The 20,201-nt window shown below is 41.2% G+C and overlaps 1 protein-coding gene across 2 annotated transcripts in view; it reads left to right on the forward strand.

Moving 5' to 3' along the window:
• Nucleotides 1-20,201, forward strand: part of LOC149310484 (small ribosomal subunit protein uS5m-like) — a 72,973-nt gene that overhangs the window by 9,395 nt on the left and 43,377 nt on the right. For both annotated transcript variants that reach the window (XM_089529046.1, XM_089529044.1), the window contains exons 3-5: nt 1,971-2,096; nt 3,172-3,405; nt 9,882-9,916. In XM_089529046.1, coding sequence (XP_089385172.1) covers nt 1,971-2,096; nt 3,172-3,405; nt 9,882-9,916 — 395 coding nt within the window. The remainder of the gene's footprint in view (nt 1-1,970; nt 2,097-3,171; nt 3,406-9,881; nt 9,917-20,201) is intronic.

Raw genomic sequence — 20,201 nt, forward strand, 5'->3', positions numbered from 1 at the left:
TGTAATTTTTGCTCCAGTATTGTGCATTGTTTTGTTTCACATTGTGAGCAGCCTTGAAAACAGAAAAGGCGGTGCAGGGTAAAAATGTTGAAAGTACAGTCTGCCTTCCCTAACCGCAGGCTTGCCATCTGCAGATTTGAGCATCCGTGGATGGCCCCACCCTATTTACCCCAATGATGGTGCATGCATGTGGCCACATTGCCATTAAAACCAAGAGGACTTGAGGTCCCATAGGTTTTGGCATCCACTGGGGGGGGGGGCAGAAACCCTGCAGCTACGAAGAGCCAGCTGTAAGTAAGTAGATGGCTGACTTTGGGATCTGTTTTTGCAATCCTTTATGTTGCTGTCTTGATACAGAAATGCACCTATGTATTGCTGGTTGGTATACTTTTTTCCTATGCAATCACATACAATGGGATTTTCAGCATCCAAAAAGACAATTGAAAATCATTCCCAGCAGCCTAAAAAAAGGATATACAACAGACTGGGAATGATGGGATTAGGACTGAGTGTGGGCACACAGAAATGATCAATAACTGCATAATTATTGTTTGGGCATGCAATTGCAACAAAATAGGACTTTGGGAAGAAAGCAGAGCTGAGGAATCTAACAAATGGTGAAAAGGTCAGGAAAAGGGAGCTTAGGGGGTGCAAAGTGAACTGTGAAGAAACTCATGTTCTGCTGCAGCCAAGGCTAACCTACCTTTAAGGAATAATCACTTCAATAGATGCTGGAAATAAGAGCAAGGAGAAAAGCTCATATAGGCCTGTTACAGACTGCCAAAATAAAGCTGCTTCGGGTCTCTTTGGAGGTATGCTATTTAAATGATGCATTCATCCTAAGAATGCGGAAGCTGCACCAAAGCTGCACTCCAGTGCTCAGGAATGGAGTGTGGCTTTGGCGCGACCTCCGGACTCTTAGGACCCATGCATCATTTAAATAGCATACCTCCAAAGAGACCTGAAGCAGCTTTATTTTGGCAGTCTGTAACAGGCCATAGCCTCTTCTTTGCTTTCTAAACTAGCCTTTCTACAGGTTAAGTAAAGAACACTGTCCCATTTTGGGGAAAAAATCTACTGCTATCCTGGTAGGTTTGGGTTTATAAAAGGTAAAGGAATGCCATCTTGTCCTTTGCCTCAGGCACTAAAAATATGTTGGCCTATCTCTGCCTACAAGCTATCATCATCATCATCATCATCATCATCATCATCATCATCATAAAAACTTTATTTATATACCGCCCTTCCTGTGATCAGGGCGGTGCACAACAAATCACGACAAATACAATACATATACTATACAATAAAACTGTTAAAACCCGTATTAAAACCAATCAACCAAGTACCATTGCTGTCAGAGGGGGGGAGGGTTAGTTGGAGCTTGTGTCTGGGAAGGCCAGTTGAAACAGGAAGGTTTTTAGTTCCTTCCTGAATTGGGCCAGGAAGGTGGCCGAGCGGAGCTCCATGGGCAGCGTATTCCAGAGGGTCGGGGCAATGATAGTATATGACCTCCTTGCTGTGGAGGCCAATCTAGCCCCTGGGACCCTCAGTAGCTGCTGCCCAGATGTCCTGAGGGTGCGGGGCGGAATGTATGGGGAGAGGCGGTCCTCTAGGTATCCTGGGCCCAAGCCATGTAGGGCTTTATAGGTTATAACCAACATGGCTGTGTTCTTTATATGTTCTCCTTGCTTAGGATCCATGTGGTGATTATGTCCATTCAGAATTGTTATGGAAGTGAGTGCCTGTAACTCACAAACGTAGTTTTGATCCCAGTAGCTTCAGTGCAAAACAAATGAAATGCAAACCTGTCTCAACCAGTGTGTTAATGCTTTCTTGAGACACAGTTAGGTTGACAAGGCTCATATTAAATGACACCTGAACATGTTATCTCCCCATCCCACCCCCTCTGAACTGCTGTTAATAGGAATTTTCATTCAGATGAATTATGCATGGCTTCTGTTTTATCACAGTGACAGCTGATGAACTCTGGAAAGGAGTGCTGGCAGAGAGTGGTGCAGGGGGAAGGAAAGGAAGAGGGAAGAGGACCAAGAAAAAGCTAAAGAAGGATCTCAACAGAGGCCAGGTCATTGGGGAAGGTAAATTCAAGAAATAAGCAAGAGTCCAGAATATTATTTGTTTATATCACTTCCTGTAATAGTAAAATCAACTACTGCACCAACTGGAACCAAATGGGGGCACTGAGAACCAAGAAGGAGGTATTGGTAAGCTTAAGGAAATTGCTCCTTTAAGGCGGGGTGGATCCAAAAAGCTGTTTTCAAATCCCCTACAGAGGCGAGGACATAAACAACTACCCGAAGGTTGTATATGTCCATTAGCCACAAACTGCTGAGTCTCATTTGGAAAAGAAAATTGTAATGTGGGTGTGGAATACTTGGATGAAAATGGTTGGAATGTTCTGGACAATGGCTTTTGACATTATTTTAAAACTATGTGAACTGACAAAACTGTAGCTTGATGTGACAGACAGTGTATGGAGGGGAGGGGGTAGAGTGCTTTGTTGTGGGACACACTTCCCCTTGTGGGATCCAAAACACACCGCAGAAATAATCCAATTTGAGGGTGCTTTAACTGCCATGGCTCAGTGCTAGGGAATCTTGGGAACTGTAATTTACTGTGGCACCAAAGCTCTCTGACTGAGAAGTCACAAGATGGCAGTTCCTAGAATTCCCTAGCATTGAGCCACACCAGTTAATGCGCTCTCTAAACTGGAATAATTCTGCAGTGTGTTTTGGACCAAGGCCAGCCAGCTCACCCAGCATTTTGTCCTCACTAAAAGGGTAGCATATTTTTTTCTCCCTGGGAATGAATGCTATCCTTTCTGTTATATAAGAGCCATTGAAGGATAGTGCTTGGAGTGTCAAACAAGGACTGGGAAGTTTAAGATAAAATTTAGAAAGAAAAAAAAATCTTTCCTCTCAGTCTCAGTCCCCAAATGAGACTTCCAAGGTAGTTAAATGAATTTGATTGTAAAGGAACTTTGTGCATGTCATTTTCTTTAGTTCTCATTTAATGTTTCCTTGACTTTTTATGGGAAGTAATTAACATGAGAATTTTAACATGAGAACTGATAGCTTCTCCCCTTTTCCTGTTTAGAGCTGTGAGGTGAAAGTATGTAAAATGAAAGGTATTCTTGTGTACTGATACCTGCAGGACATTCAGGTTTCCTTTGGCCTGGCCTCAATGCTCCAGTGATGAAACAGGGAACAATGCAGACAATTAGTCGGCGTGATAAAGAAGAGCAAGAGAGGCTGCAGGCAGAACGGCTCCAGCAGCGGGATGAATGGGAGAAAAGAAGAAAAACAAAAGTGAAGCGGGAGAGAGGCTGGACCGGAAACTCATGGGGAGGGATCAGTCTAGGGCCACCTGATCCAGGCCCCAATGGAGGTATGAAAATGATGGTATTTCAGTGGGGAACTAGTGAAGGGAAGGAAGTTCCAATGAGTTTACCATATTACAGTCCGTCCTTGCCTTACGCGGGGGATCCGTTCCGGATCCCGCCGCGTAAGGCAAATTCCGCCTATGCTCGAGCCCCATTGGAAACAATGGGGCTCGTGCGCGGCGGCGTGCGGGGCGCAATGGGCACGCGCGCCCATTCAATTGAATGGGACGCGCCGCCCCTTCCGCCCCGTGCGCGCCCCGCGGCTTGAGCACATATGCTCAAGGCCGCGTATGGCGCGCCCGCGTATGGCATGGGCGCGCTGTAGTTTTATTTTTATTAAAATATTTATATAGTTCTAACACCAAGAGACAGATACACACATACATGGAAGACTGATCTAAAAATTTAAGTTATCACAAAACAATTGCAGGTGCATTTGAAAAATACAAGATACAGTGGGCCCTTGCCTTGTACAGGGGATCTGTTCTGGACACCCCCCGCGTAAGGCAAAAAGCGTGTATGCTCGAGCCCCATTGGATATAACGGTGTTTGTGCCGCAGCTGTGCGCGCACGCCATTCTCCCTTTTGGCAAGCAGCTTCGGCGTAAGCTGAAAGCCGTCTGTAGTGATCCCATGTATGGCACGGGCTCACTGTACAAGTCTCCTTTTAAGAGAGAGTTAAAATTTAGATCAGAGTAGACAACTTTTGGGATTGGGGGGGCACATCCCTGAATTCACAGAGGGTGCCTCACCTCACCCCAATGGGTGTGGTGTCCAAACCAAATTTGCTATGTAGAAGTGTAGTAAAAAACACATTTTTTCTTGTGAGGCAGAACATATTCTCCTTGTGAAGCTTGTTTACCACTGGAACTGCAGTCATGAAAGCACAAGTCTCTTTGCAAAAATAGTGTATGCGCCTTGTTTTAAAGCATAACCTGCCTTTTTCGCCACTGTTGCCATTGCAGGTTATTCAGCAGCAGAGACATTATGTGCAAAACCAGCTGGAAGGACATGTAACTGAAGTTGCTTATCTCTGCTTTAAATGTTGTCTTAAAACCTCTAGGTGATCTATAATACTGCAGAGTAGAGTGGGCATTATGTAGCCCTCCTGATACAGTTGGACTGCAAATCCTAGCAGCTCGAGCCAGCATATTCAGTGGCGAGAAACGTGGGAAGTTAGAATCCAGCAGCATCGAGAAAGCCACATAATTTCCTTCCCTGCTCTAGGTCTTTGTAAGAATTTTCAGTTGCCAGCAGCAGACTTGCTATGTATGTTTTGCTTGTGTCCAATAATAACAAATGTTTGGAAAAACAAACTGAAAAAGGCTAGAACCATAATAGTATAGTTTATCAAGGATGGTTAGTTAAAAATATTTGATGAACACCTGGTAGTAAGAGGAGGAAGAGGCAGAGACAGTGACCTAGACCTAAATACTGTCTAGAGAAGGCCTACTGGATCAATGGAAACTTCTTACATTTAAGTACATTCCATTGATCAAATCTGGACAATCAGTACCTAGGGAAATATCCAAAAAAGAATATTCTTAAACATTTTTAGTTAAGTGATGGGAAATGGTTTGTTAAGCATGGGCTCTTGAATTTTTGGACAATGTGCAACCTTATGATATTTCTCTCTTTAAAACTAGCAATTGATATTACATAGGTGTATTAAAGATTAATGATATACCACCCTTCTAGTTGCTCAAAGCCATTTGTAATGGATAATTCTGAAATGTAGATAGAAGAGAGAACATCAAGAAAATCTAATCATTAGACTAAATAACCAATATTCATTGACTTACACCTTGGATCTACTTAGTCTGGTGCTTCTGTTTTGTTTAGCAGGGACTCTCTTGGGCAGCCTGCCCAATTTGGTACCCTCCAGATTTGTTAGATTACAGCATGCATCATCACCAGAATGTTGGGTGTGAATTATGGGAGCTGTAACATCTGGGGGCACAAGGTTAGGGAAGCCTATTCCAGGGTCCTAGGCCAGCTATACAAAGAGACCCACTGTGATGTAGTGGTTTGAGCATTGGACTACAACTGCAAACAAGTGTTTGATTCCCATTTGTCATGAAGCCCCCTGGGTGACCTTGGGGAAGTCTCAGCCTCAAGGGAAGGCAATGACAAACCTCCTCTGAACAAATCTTACTAAGAAATCCCCTTGATACATTCACCTTAGGGTCACCATAAATCGAAAATGACTTGAAGGCGCACAGCACATGCACAGGCCAGCTATATGAGATGCTTTTATGTGGATATGCCAAGTATTGCACCCAGGACTTTCTACATGCAAGTCTTGTGCTCTGCCACTGAGTTAAAAGCTGGTAACATATAATTTGAAGTGAAACATTATGACTTGCCTCTCTATCTTGGGGATCTACAAATGTATTGTTCCCCAAATCCCTGTGATCTCTCCTGTAGTCACACCATTTTAGGGTAGCAAGCTCTGTTATGGGAATGGAATTTCCAGAATGGGCAAAATTGCATATGAAAAAGAATACTCACAAGGAGTTCCCAGCTCGAGGCTGCAGTATGGTTCTTTTTATAGCCTGAGGCTTGTATATGTCTCTTGTATTCTTTATGGTGAGACGGAATAGAGAGTGAGTTTACACAAACACTGGAGAAGTTTCTCACATACACTTAGTGAATTACAAAGTATTTTTTTGCTTATTTGTTTTCTCTAAAACAGAAACTGAGCCTTAACATATATATTGTACTGAGACATTATGACAGATATGACTTTTCCTCCCATTCTCTCTATTTCTAAGAGCACACACACCAAATAAATCCTACATTATTTCTTTCATTTGATTAAAGGCTAACTGCTAGTTTGTCGTTCAAAATAATTCACTTCTTTTTTTCTTAAACTGTACTGTAGTTTCAGCCTTGTGGAAGTGACCCATTTATAGCCTGGCTGCTCCTGTTAGTATCAAAATACTCTGTGATCTATGCATTATTGTTCAGTCAGCTTACACATTCCTTTGGCCAACAGTGCGTGCAAGGAAGGATATCAAAATTTTGCCAAAAGTTTCATCACCCATACACAATCTGCTTCATAACATGGGATGCCCATTAAAATATATTTCAAAGTTTTTAGAAATAAAAAGGAACATCATTTGGACTTCATCCCTGTCACCACATTTCCATTTGATTTTTTAAAAATGCCTCCCAATCTCCTTACATTCATCTCTTCTATTTCTCCTTTCTTTCTGTTGTTTTCTCCCACGTCTATTGAGCTTGTAAGTTGTTGGAGCAAGAAATTTTTTTCTGCACTATAGAATGGAAATAGTTGTTTAAAAGAGGTTGATAGGATGGTGAAGAGCCAGCTTGACATAGGGGCTTGAAAGTTGGACTAGGATCCTGGGAGACCAGGTTTCAAATCTTTGCTCAACCATGGAACTCAGGGTTACTTGGCCAAGTCACTCTCAGCTTTAAAGAAGGCAAACATCTAATGAATAAATCTGGCCAAGAATACCCTGTGATGTGGTTGCCAAAGTTACAGTTGATTTGAAGGCATATAACAACAGGAATGATTGGATGGTCGACTGTGTACCTCTAGATAGTATTTTTACTATAACTTCCATCATCCCTCCCCATGGATTGTAGTCGTTAGGACTGATGGAAATTATACTCTAGAACCATCCAGAAGGCCATAATTTTCCACTTCTAGTGTAAGTATTCCATCTGATTCAGTATTATTTATTGCTACATGTGCTAGTTCTGTTTGTACAGTTTTGTGGAACACCAGCAGCATAATCACATTGAATCATAGAATCGTAGAGTTGGAAGATACCCCAAGGGCCATCCAGTCCAACCCCCTGCCATGCAAGAAATCAAAGCATCCCCGACAGATGGCCATCCAGCCTCTGTTTAAAGACCTCTAAGAAAGGACACTACACTCTGAGGGAGTTTGTTCCATTGTCGAACAGCCCTTACTGTCAAGAAGTTCTTCCTAATGTTGAAGTAGAATCTCTTTCCCTGTAGCTTGCATCCATTGTTCTGGGTTCTGTTCTCTGGAGCAGCAGAAAACAAGTTAGCTCCCTCCTCAGTATGGATCATGGAATCATAGAGTTGGAAGAGACCACAAGGGCCATCCAGTCCAACCCCCTGCTATGCAGGAAATCTCAATCAAAGCATGCCCAACAGATGGCCATCCAGCCTCTGCTTGAATACCTTCAAGGAGGAAGACTCCACCACACTCTGAGGGAGTGTGTTCTACTGTCGAACAGCCCTTACTGTCGAGGTTCCTCCTAATGTTAAGGTAGAATCTCTTTCCTGTAGCTTGCGTCCATTGTTCCGTGTTCTAGTCTCTGGAGCAGCAGAAAACAAACTTGCTTCCTCCTCAGTATGACATCCCTTTAAGTATTTAAACAGGGCTATCATATTCACCTCTTAACCTCCTCTTCTCCATGCTAAACACCCCCAGTTCTCTAAGTCGTTCCTCAGAGGGCATGGTTTCCAGACCCTTCACCGTTTTAGTTGCCCTCCTTTGGACACGCTCCAGTTTCTGAACATCCTTATTGAATTGCGGTGCCCAGAACTGGACACAATATTCCAGGTGGGGCCTGACTAAAGCAGAATAGAGTAGCACTATTACTTCCCTTGATCTAGACACTATACTTCTATTGATGCAGCCTAAAATCGCATTGGCCTTGTTAGCTGCCGCATCACACTGTTGACTCATGTTCAACTTGTAGTTTATTTGGACTCCCAGATCTCTTTTACATGTAGTCTCACTCAGCCAGGTGCCGCCCATCCGATATATGTGCATTTCATTTTTCCACCCTAAATGCAGTACCGTACATTTTTCCATATTGAAATTCATTTTGTTAGCTTTGGCCCAGTTTTCTAGTCCATTCAGGTAATTTTGAATTTTGATCCTGTCCTCTGGGGTGTTAGCTACTTTTCCTAATTTTGTGTCATTTGCAAATTTGATAAGTATGCCCTCAATTCTGTCATCCAAATCATTGATAAAGATGTTGAATAGCACTGGGCCCAGGACAGAGCCCTGTGGGACCCCACTGGTCACTTCTTCCCAAGATGAAAAGGAGGTATTATTGATCACCCTTTGGGTTCTGGTGGTCAACCAGTTACAAATCCTTACAAGCTTGTTACAAGAATGTCATGGGGAACCTTGTCAAAGGCCTTACTGAAATCAAGATGTACTATATCCACAGCATTCCCTTCATCTAACAAGCTGGAAATTTTATCAAAAAAGAGATTAGATTTGGAATAAGATTATTGTTGTGCGGAAGCACACAAAGAATCATAGAATCAAAGTTTGAAGAGACTACAAGGGCCATCCAGTCCAACCCTCTGCCATGCAGGAACTCCCAACCAAAGCATCCCCAAAAGATGGCCATCCAGCCTCTCTTTAAAGACCTCTAAGGAAGGAGACTGCACTACACTCCAAGGGAACGTGTTGCACTGTCGAACAGCCCTTAGTCTCAGGAGGTTTGTCTTAATGTTTAGGTGGAATCTCTTTTTCTATAGCTTGCATCCCTTGTTCCGGGTCCTGTTTTCTGGAGCAGCAGAAAACAAGCTTGCTCCATCCTCAATATGACATCCTTTCTAATATTTAAACAGGGCTATCATATGTGGCCTTTGGAATGAGTCAGTAGCCTCTTAGGACATTTGGATGGGTAACCGTGCTCCATTTGGCTTAGTCATGTTTCAGTCAGGCCTAATCACATCAGCATAAAGTTTGGTCCAGCAACACAGGTTACAGCCACATTCAAGGTTTTGTTGTTGATGTACACGGCCTAAGCATCTCAAACCAGGTTTGCCTTGCTATATGCACCATTCAGTCCCCAAACGTCATGAGTGGAGACTTTTTGGGTGGTTTTATAACCAAAAGAATACAGCCAGGTAACATCACAAAGATGTACCTTCTTAGTGGTGCAGCATAAGCCTAGAAGGGTCTCCCTTGCATAGTCTGTGAGGCAGAAATTGCTTGAAACTAAATGTCCAGTGAAGATACTTCAGCAATGATTATGATTACTCTGGTTTTGCATTGTTTGTTGAGGGAGGGTTCCATTCTTTTTTCAGAGTTTTTAAAAATTGTTTTATGTAGATATCTACATTGTACTGCATATGTAGTTTGATATATATTTGATATAAAGTTCAGAAATCTTATTATAACAGGCAGTATATAAGTATTAGAGAGCTAGCATGGTGTACTGGTTTGAGTGTTAGACTATCACTCTGGAGATCAGAGTTTGATTTCCTGCCATTTGTCATGGCAATCTCTTGGCAAGATTGGTTCAGAGAACCTTTGTTTTTTCCTTTCTCTAAGACTGAGAGAGTGTGACTTGCCCAAGGTCACCCAGTGGATTTCCATGGCTGTAGAGGGACTCATACCCTGGTCTCCATGGTCATAACCCAACACTACACTGGCTATAAGTATTACAAACTGATTTTTGGAAAATGATTTATTTTCATTTGTACCACACTGATGCACATCTTTTAATCAACAGAAACATATGAAGATTTCGACTCCAGAGTGATTGAGGTAAGATTTATTTAGAAAGATAAGAATCCCCAAGGATGTGTGTCTTTAAATGTAAAGGCCAGTGCTCAGTTTCAATTTCTTTCTCTCTCATAATAATGAGATTAATGGGAACTGAGCAGACCAGAGGAATTCTGATTTCTAATTATATTACAATTGCACAGGAAAATATGTCATTATTTTCACTCTTCCCTGCTGTGCTGCCACATTGGACTCAAAAGAAGCTGTAGTTGATATTGTAAAGCAGAATTCTTGGATATAATTTAAAGAGTGCAAACATTTCTTTTTTTATAGAGGGATACTTCTGTTCCATTATCCAAAGGCATGATGTCAATTCTTATAACCACTTGAAAGAGAAGAAGAGACTCCTCTCCAAATGTGTTTTATGTTTTTTCTTCTTTTACTCCACTCACAAAGTCATGCTTCTGAATAAAGCAATTTTTATCTCCCTATTGTTAAATAAAACAATAACCATGTTATTTTTTCATCGTAATATTCCAGTCCATTCTCTCTTAACCATTTTTTATTAGATAGATGGAAATACCACTGCTTCAGCCAAAACATTAAGTAATCTTTGGGTTTTCCAAATGATCACTTTTTAGCATTTTTGTTCTCTCTCTCGTCTTCCTTTCTACCTTCCTTTGCTCTTAATAAGCTCTTCTCCCTATGTGGGACTAGCACCCATTTTGCATAATTCTCTGCCATCCTTCTCATAATGCCAGCTTCTGCTTCTAGTCTGATGTCTTGAAAAGTTGTGAAGCTGACCTTCTCCTACCAATCAGCCTGCAGAAGTAGCTGGGGTTGATGGAGTTTGGTACAAATAGTTTATATGCTCATGGCAGATCATACATACAGACTGGTTTGGAAATTCCTTGCTAATGGTTTGGATATTGGCTGTTGGTTTGGCTGTTGGTTTGGATGTTGGTTTGGATGTTGGTTTGGATGTTGGTTTGGAGAGAAGCCTAATGACATTTTTTGAGAAATGCTGATCTAATAATATAATAATATCTAAGAACATTCAGAAGATTAAACATTGTGATGAGGCGTTGAAGGCTTTCACGGCCAGAATCCATATTTTTGTGAGTTTTTCGGGCTATGGAACTGTGTTCTGGAAGAGTTTATTCCTGATGTTTATTCCAGTATATATGTACGCCATTAACTCCCATGCCAGCATTCTCTGAAAATGCTATTCACAGATGCTGACAAAATGTCAGGAATAAACTCTTCCAGAACACGGCCACATAGCCCGAAAATCCCACAAAAAACTATTGTGATGAGGCCTTGTGTTTGTCCCACTGGTGAATGCCAAAGTATAATGAGTCATTTCATTCCTTTGTTTAAACACAAATTCAGCATCACTTCTAAGTTTACCATTAGTAATGCTCCAGTCAGTCCCAGCTCCTTTATGATTTACATGTTTCCAATAATTTTAACTATACACCTAAAAATGTAAACTGTGATGTGTTTCTATTTCCAGCAGATCTGCCTTTAATGTTAGTATTCATTCTCATACACCAGATTTCAGATTTCCAACAAAAAATATCTTCCTCTGTTTTTTTTAGTGGTTGCTTTGAAATGTATGTTAGGACTTCTTTCCCCCTGTGTTGTAGCAGCAACTTGAGATTAAGTGCTATACACAATTAACTATGAATTGCAGTCAGCAAATTACTGCATCTAGTGTTAAAGCATTTCCACTAGGATGTTGGATTCGTTTTATTGTTAGTGGGCAAAGGTAGAGATGCTCACTGACAGTACTTAGCAACAAACTGAACCACCATACCATGTAGGCAAAAATTTGAATTTTAAAACAGCATCACTGTTTTCCAGTTGCATTTTAGCTATTTCTGGAAAAGACAACATTCAGAAATATCAATTAATTTAAATGCTGGGTTTTAAAGAGTGCTTAATGTCTTAATAGGTGTTTCCAGTCTCAGTTACAGTAGACCCACTGAATCAATGGGGACTTTGTAAGTTTGTGATTACGTAAATTAATTGATTCATTCTATCTACTGTGGTGAGACTAGCAGTTGGATTTAAATATAAATTTGTTAGCATAAGCCATGTTAGAGCAAGCAACAGCAGCTGATTTGCTGAATTTGAATGACCTGCATTGCCACACCATTCTCTTCTGCCAACATCACTACCCCCACTGTACAGAACATTTGTCTCACAGTCATAAGTGATAGTAAACAGGAGAGGGATTCAGAGGATGTGGCCCTCCAGGTTTTGTTGGATTGCCTCTGCTATCATCCCTCCCTATTGGCTCTTCAGACAAGGGCTCATGGATGTTACAATCTAATAATATGTCCCATCTCAACACAAAGGATGGACGCACAGGAACACGTGTAAGGGAAGTCACCTCCTTGTCCTTGCAGATCTTTTCCCCTCTTCCCCCTTCATCCCAATATGTTTTCCTGAAAGGGAAAAGCTCTGTAAGCAAGAGAAAAGGAGAAATTCCCACTCTCTCCCTCACCTTTTAGAAGTAGAAAAAACATGGTTGTGGTTGTGTCTGAGGGAGAAGAAAGCACTGTGATGTAGTTTGTGTGTTGGACTAAAACTGAGGGAAGACCTAGGTTCACCACTTGGTGGTGAAGCTAACCGAGGCTGCATCCTCACTGCAGAAATACTGTAATCCAAGTTAACACAATTTTTATTGCCATGGCTCAGTGCTATTTTGGGAAACATCTGTAAGAGAGCTCTAGTGCCAAAACAAACTATGGTGCAGTACAGACCGCCCAAAAAGGGCAGCCTACTGGCGCTTGTTTTTCTGCCGGAGGGAAGCCTCAGCCACCAAACGGCAAGGCTTCCCGCTGGCGGAAAAATAACCTGCAAAAAGTGGGTTCTTTTGAAGCTGCAACGGTGGCGTAACAAGTGTGCCACTGGTGCACTTGTTGCATAAATGCCGTGCGGTGCCGTGCGGACGCCGCACAGCACTTACGTAACAATGCTGGCGCCCATGTAAACATGGCACCGCCATTGTTACGTCCTCATCATATGCAAGGGTTGCGGGGCGTGTGGGCTCTATGCCCCCAGGCAACCCTCGCACATGACGAGGGCACCTGAAAGGCCAGTATGTACTGGCCCTATAATTCCCAGGATTCCATAGCATTGAGCCATGAAAGTTAAAGTGGTGTTTGCCAGGATTATTTCTGCAGTGCGGATGTAGCCTGAGAGTCATTGTCTGTTACCCTAGTCTACCATAGAGGGCTATTGTGAGAATTATAAAGAGAAAAAGAGCCATCTGCTCCTTGGAGGAAAAGCCAAATATAAATATAGCAAGTAAATAAAGAGCATTGATAATAGCCATGCAGACAACCCTTCTCTCACTTTTTCAACACCATCCGAGTGATCTTTGAGAAGGTTTAGAAAAATGCTGAGGCCCTTAAGGGACTAGAGAGCTGGTCTCACCTGGCATGACACCTCCTGCTTTGGAATCCAGTGAATGAACATGTTGCCTCCAGCCAATGTGTGAGAGCAAAGATATAAAGAATCTGCTTTTGAAATGGAAGGTGGAAAGCCGAGAGGTAAGCAAAGTTAAGAGCTGTTTCTTAATGTTGTGGGCAAGGAAGCAAGAGGCTACCTTTCCTCCTGATTATTTCTTCAAAACAGGGGTTGCCAGTGTGGGGTGCCCATACCCACAAGGATTGTAAGATGGAATTTCAGGGTGTACAACAAAGAGTGGTTTATGTCCTTGAGTCATGATATAATTCAGCCAGCTTTCAGTGTGCCTTGACAAGTGGTAGTAGGTGGCTGTGTTGTGTAGATGGTAGTCTCGGTGTTTATTTAATTAAAAAGGAGAGGATTTTACAATTTACAATTGTTAGCCATTTTTCCTGAATAAATTAGAATCTAATTGCTCAATTTAGATTGCCATTTTATGCGCTGAGTTAAAAGCTTATTTTTTAAGTTCGATTAGTTCACCCACAGTATTGTATGTAGTTCAATTTGCAGTTTTAAAATGAGAAATTAGACTTCTTCATCTTCAAATGTGATAGTAGGTTTGTTGGGGGTACGCACATTAACCAAACATTTCCAAAGGGTGTAGGGCATAGAAAAGGTTGGGAACCACTGCTTTAGAAGTTGTAGGATTCTCAGAAGTTCACAACCAAGAAGTTCTGTAATGACCAGGCTGTTCGGGACAAATCCTCAAGCATATTTTATTGCAAATTAGCTTCGATAGAGTCACTGTGAAGTACTTTGGACAAGGAAGCCTCCCTTTTGTTTGTAAGTGCCTACATGGAGAGAAACAGATTTTTATTTGCATGTTAATGATTGGATTCCCCCCCCCCCCCCAATCTGGGAAAAAATATGTGTAAGAGATGTTTTGGACAGTATTGCTTCATCATTAAGATGACTGCACATTTCATTTCAAATAATAATCGAAAGTGACAGATCTCCTCATATATAATGGAGCAGCTGCTTCCGCTGCCAATTTCATTAGTGGGCATTCAAAGCAACTGGCAAGTTTGGTTAGCAGCCTAGAATGTTTGCTAATCACTTATGAGCAAGCAGTAATTCACCTAAACCAGCCCTTCCAGATGAATTAGACTACAGCAACCATCATCCCCAGACAATATGCCTACACTGCTGTCCTCACTGGATTCTGTACAGACAATTAGGCTTTCCCCCTTTGAGCTATTGTAAGCAAGTGGCAATTATGATTAATGGCAGTCTTGAAAGGGCCAGTTGTCATTTTCTAAACAAGCAACAAGAGTGGCAGTTCTAGCAAGCAGCAAGTCAAGTGAGACAAGTTGAAATGCAGTTAATGATGGAGGGACACAGGACTGAACTTGCCACATTTAGAGTAAAACCATTGAAATGAGACTCAAGTTAGCTGTGATCAGTGTTGTGGAGGTTACATTTTTTAATAACTTCCAAACCCCCACTATGCTGCCTGGGGGATTCTGGGTGCTCAGGTCCAAAAAAGTAACTTTTCCAATCTGTGGTCATGATGATTATGTCCCATTGATTTCAGTGCATATGCACTAAACGTGATTAAAACTAGTTCCACCCTCTCATCTGTACATTGGTTAATTAGTAAAATTGTCTTTGTTCTCATTCAGCTATGTAAATAGACACTTGGACCTTGGCCTTGTTTTTCCCTGGATGAGCAGCCTTAATGCAGCCTCTCCTTTTAATCCTTCAAAGTGGACCCTAAATCATCTCTATTCTGGGTGTTTTTAGAAAGCCTGGTATCCATGCAGATACTGATCTGGGGTCGAGAAAATAATGAAGATAATACTAGTGTTTTATTCCACTACCACTTCTGTCCACAAAAGTCAATATTTACTTTTATGCTTTCTCATTGTGTTTAAGATAGTATAGTCATATATTTGTGTACAGTGGGTCCTGGGTACCCATTGGGATTTGTTTTCAGGACGCCCTGTGGATATCAAAATCCATGGCTGCTCTGTTAAATACACTGGCATAATAAAATGGTGTCCCTTATATAACATGGCAAAATCAAGGTTTTCCTTTTTGGAATTATTTTTAAAATATTTTCATGTTGTGAATGGTTGAATGTGGATAAAGAATCCATGGGTGCAGAGAGCTGACGATTATCAAAGAGCAGGATGAAAATGTTTTTCAGGCATACACTGTTGGGCAAGCGATATCTTGAAAGAATAGCCTTTCAAGAGGATTTGAACTCGTGGAAGAAGATAGTTGTACACTCCACATTTCAGGTACAGGTTGAGTCTCTCTTATTCATAATTCCAAAATCCAAAATATTCTAAAACCCAAAACCTGTCTTATAAGTGAGATAGTGAAAATGTTTTTCACTTTGCTTTCTCGTAGTTCAGTGTACACAAACTTTGTTTCATGAACAAAATTATGTAAAATATTGTATAAAATGACCTTCAGGCTATGTGTATAAGGTGTACATGACAATATAAATGAATTTTGTGTTGAGACTTGGGTCCCATCTTCAAGATATCTCATTATGAACATATATGCAAATATAGGTATTCCAAAATCCAAATAAATAAATTAATCCATCCAGAACACATGTGGTCCCAAGCATTTTGGATGAGGGAGACGCAACCTATAGTTTGATGCTAGTTTAACTGCAGTATCGCCATCTATGGAGTGAAGCAGATAGTCGTGTGCAAAGAATTCTGAAGTGCCCAACCCCATCATAAAACTATTGCCATAGGGAAGAGCAGGACAGATATAATATTTGTGAGGTCTGCCTTTTGTTCCCTAGAGCTGCAAGATCCAGCTACTGGAAGCTCATTTAGAAACCATATACTGTAAATTTGAAGACTCCTTGTCCTAGTAGTTTGTTTTCAATACCAAAAGACTGGGTTTATAGCTCTCCCACCCAGAAATCCATTCCTGGTTACCTTGAGCCTTTCAGAAGCATTGTTGTTGTCGTTATTGTTAACTTCCCTCAGGTGGACTACTTCTCATGGCAGTCCTGCAGATGAGGCCTCTCCAAGGCCCTTGTGTTCTTTACTGCTCTGCTTAAGTCCTGTAAATTCATACTTGTGACCTCCCTCATTGAGTCTATCCATCTAGCTTGTGATCCAGCAGCAATATTACATCTCTTTATTTATTTGTGCTATACCCTGCTTTTCTCCCATGGCTGGGACTCAGGGCAACTCTCAACAAGATTTTTAAAAAACCACACATTGTAATAATGTAAACAATGCTGACTGGATTAAACAGCTCAAAAATTGATATTAAAAAGTAAAGCCCCCATCATTACAAGCCTCATTTTAAATTGCTAAATGCTAGTGAGATGCCAAATTGTAAAACATAATTTGTCCAGTGTTATTGCTATTGTTTTTGTGGCTATCATATAGTTTGATTATAAAGGTTCTTCCTGGACAACAGTTCACTCCATGCATCTGAGGAAATAGACCAAGTCTGCGAAAGCTTAAGTTACAATGTCTTTCATACAGTTACTCTGAAAGGTGCTACAAAATCTCTGTGCATACTGTTTTTAAGCAACTATGAGACAGAAATCTTTGCCCATTTACTGCAGATCACCAGGAAATTTACTAGGATATCCAAATATACTTTCTATGCACCCCTGTATCAATGAGTCTTGGCAGTTAAATAGGTTTGAATTTATAGTGTAGACAAATGCCCTAAATTTCCACCCACATGCACCCACAGAGGCCATTCCTCCTGATTTTCAGACAACAGTTGGCTGAAAATCAGTCCTGGAAGTGACTAGAAATCTACTTCTGTTTCTCACTTCCTTGGTTTGGGGCCAATTTTCAGCCAGAAAATCAGTTTGAAAGGGATTTAAAGGTGGTTTAAGGAAACCACCGCTGCAGGAGGTGTTTTCAGACTCTTTTTGTGCCATTATTTTTTGAATTGGAACTTGGGATGGCCTTATTTTCCCCCAGCTTCATTTTCCCTACCCCTGCCTCCAGGTAGAAGCCGCAAGGATAAAATGGATCAAAACAGAGAACATATTTTTCTGCTCAGCCTCCATCAGAGGACTTAATTTGATTTTCAGAGGAAAATCTTTTGGCATTTTATGAAGTAGCTGTGTTTTTTGCAAGGGCAAGGACTTGATTCTCATCTAGTTGTGAGGTGTACCTGTAAGAATGCTTGCTCTATCTTCATACATGGTACAAAACTGAGCTTTTACGTTTACAGTTTTGTACCAAAGCAAAATCTATTTGATTATATGAAGCAGTAATGATGCCTGTTACTACACCATGTCTTCCCCCCAATTTGGTACTCTATGGCAATTTCTTTAGATTTAAATAAGCACTGTGCTTTTCAGAACAGCGGGAGGCATGCAATTTTCTTTGGGTTTCTATGGTGTTGAAGAGCATAACAGCGTTTTTCAAAGACCATACCACTAACGATGCTACTTACAAGCAACAGCAAGCCATGTGGAATCCTGACAATTTGTGTGAGAGCAAGCAAAGCTTTTGGAAAACATATTCATACATATGTGTGCCTATGGTTTGTCCAATCCAACATCCTCCAAATGTGTTGGACTACAACAACCATATTCCACAGCCTGTATCCTCATTGGCAGTGCTAGGTGGTTGTGATGGCAGTTTTAGTGGAACACATCTGGAGAACACCTGATTGCTTAAAGTTGGACTAGTTAATCGAGATAGGCTGGTTGCACATGATTATCTCTTTGTGTTTTCCTTTCATTTACTTGTTTTCCTTGCTGTTAACAAGGAAAAGGGTAGTATAAGAATACTAGAATCTAGGCCTACGCTAATCAGTATTTCCCTGAAAATTAATTATACTGTAGACGAAACCCCTTTGGGAACAAAAATGCCAGTGCAGGGTTACTAGTGTTATATGAACAATTACTCCTAATGCTATCATTCTGTAAATACTGATTAGCATGTCTTGCTGATGCAACAAGATACTCATTTCTTCTCATTAGGACTGTTTTGTGTGTGTGTGTGTGTTTATATTTTAATAGCTGTACTAACTTGTCTCTAATTTTGTACAGGTAGATTTTTGTTTGTATACAGGTAGTTTGTTGTGTGGAGTATTTGGCCTGTCCTTGAGTCCCTAAAATATTTTTGAATCGCTCTGACTGTATCATAAAAGCTGTGCTGAGTAGCTATGTACAAAATTGCAGAGCTAGCAATTTAAACACCATTCAAATGAGAGAGCCAAACTTAATGAATAGCAAGTATACCAATGTCGAATAAAAGCTTGTAACAAGCCCCAGGGGATTTTGTTCAAGGGCAGATGAAAGGAGTTTCCTAAAGATGCAGGATCTGCTTTGCTGTTGAAGGACTACCCTCTTGCCAGAGGCAAACATGAAGTTGGCATTCCTTGGCACCCAAGTTTCCTCTGCTTTTCCATCTGAGCATGGAGCATACATGTTGTTTCTTTTTAAGATTGTATGTCTTCTCAGTAATGAAAGTTCATTTCTAATAAGCATCTTGTATGTTTGTGAATCTATTTTCTTGGATTCCACTATATTGTAAAGATTACATGATAGAGTGATGCAAAAAATGGTGAGGTGCCCCTCTCTTCTAACATGTATTATTTAACCTTCTTGACTTCAGCCACACCCACAAATAGCACTAAATTTCAGTCCAAATAAGGTATGTGTTGAAAATTATTGGTGTCTGTAACTGTATACCATTGGCTTTGAGAGTTTTCATGGACTGGAACTGGACAAAACATATAATGTAAAATAGCATGTAGCCTGGAGCATCTTAGGGATGTACATCTTGTCCTGTCAAAGTATAAATGGAATAATTTCTGTCTCTTTTTCTTTTGGGTTGACAGGGTAGCAGTTGCAGCATGATTAAGTGTCAGTATTAATATGTTTTATTTCCCTTTTTTTGTTGTTGCAGCTCTTGCCAAAGGAAAGCCATCCAGGAAGAAAATAAGTTTTGTTCTTCCTTCTGTTAACAAACTGTAGGACAGTTTTGATGTAGCCAGTATACCACAACCATCTTTAGGTTCCAACTTAGGCCCAGTACAAACCGGCACTTTGCGCTGGCCTGGGACAAAAAGTAGGGCTCAGAAGAGCGGCGGAAAAAGAACACACCAGGAGCAGGTTCTTTTTATGCCTCACAGAGGCCGCAGCATTTGTCTGCTGCAGCCTCCATCAGGGGCAGAAAGGGGCGGCGTCTGGCCACCCCTTTCTGCCCATCTGTATCCCCCCTTAGTTACATAAACCCCTGGAACTGTCATGATTTACAGCAGCTCAGCTGCTTTGCAACACATGAAAATCCCTCTTTGGCTTGGTCTGTAGTAGTTTATAAATACCCTGCCCTTTGTTTGTTCACCCACATACATTCATGTATATATAGACAAGATACAATAACTATAACGTAGATGCTGATTGTGACTAATAGTCATTGAGACAAAGTGAAGATGTTACAAGTAACCAAAGCCCTATTGTTTTCAGTGGGACTAGAATATAGCCAAGGAGTGAACCCAAAGAACTTGTTCCTCCAGAGGAAGCATGTTCATTGAAAGAAGAAAATTTGGGGGTGCAGTTGCTCATGTAGTGACCAAAAGTTCATTTCAGAGTTGGCGAAATCAACAGGTATAAGAGTATAGACCTGCATGTGCTGAACTGCAGTAATTGGAACGCACGGTACAGAGAAAGAAGACTCAATACATGCTTTTGCATTGAGTTAAAAGCCAACTCGGGTATGATTTTAGGAGATTTTCAAGTAGCTCTCCAGTAACAGTGATATAGGAGCTTGACAGACTGCCCCAAAGGGGCAGCACAACGCCGCTCCTTTCCTAGCCAAATCAGGGCTGCAGCAACCGACAAGGACAGATGGCAACTTGGATCTCAAGAGGAGCATTTATTTCTGTCCATTGA

Source organism: Sceloporus occidentalis, unplaced genomic scaffold (assembly GCF_023333645.1).
Source record: "Sceloporus occidentalis isolate IW3139 unplaced genomic scaffold, rSceOcc1.0.p SCAF_6, whole genome shotgun sequence".
Classification (NCBI taxonomy): Eukaryota; Metazoa; Chordata; class Lepidosauria; order Squamata; family Phrynosomatidae; genus Sceloporus; species Sceloporus occidentalis.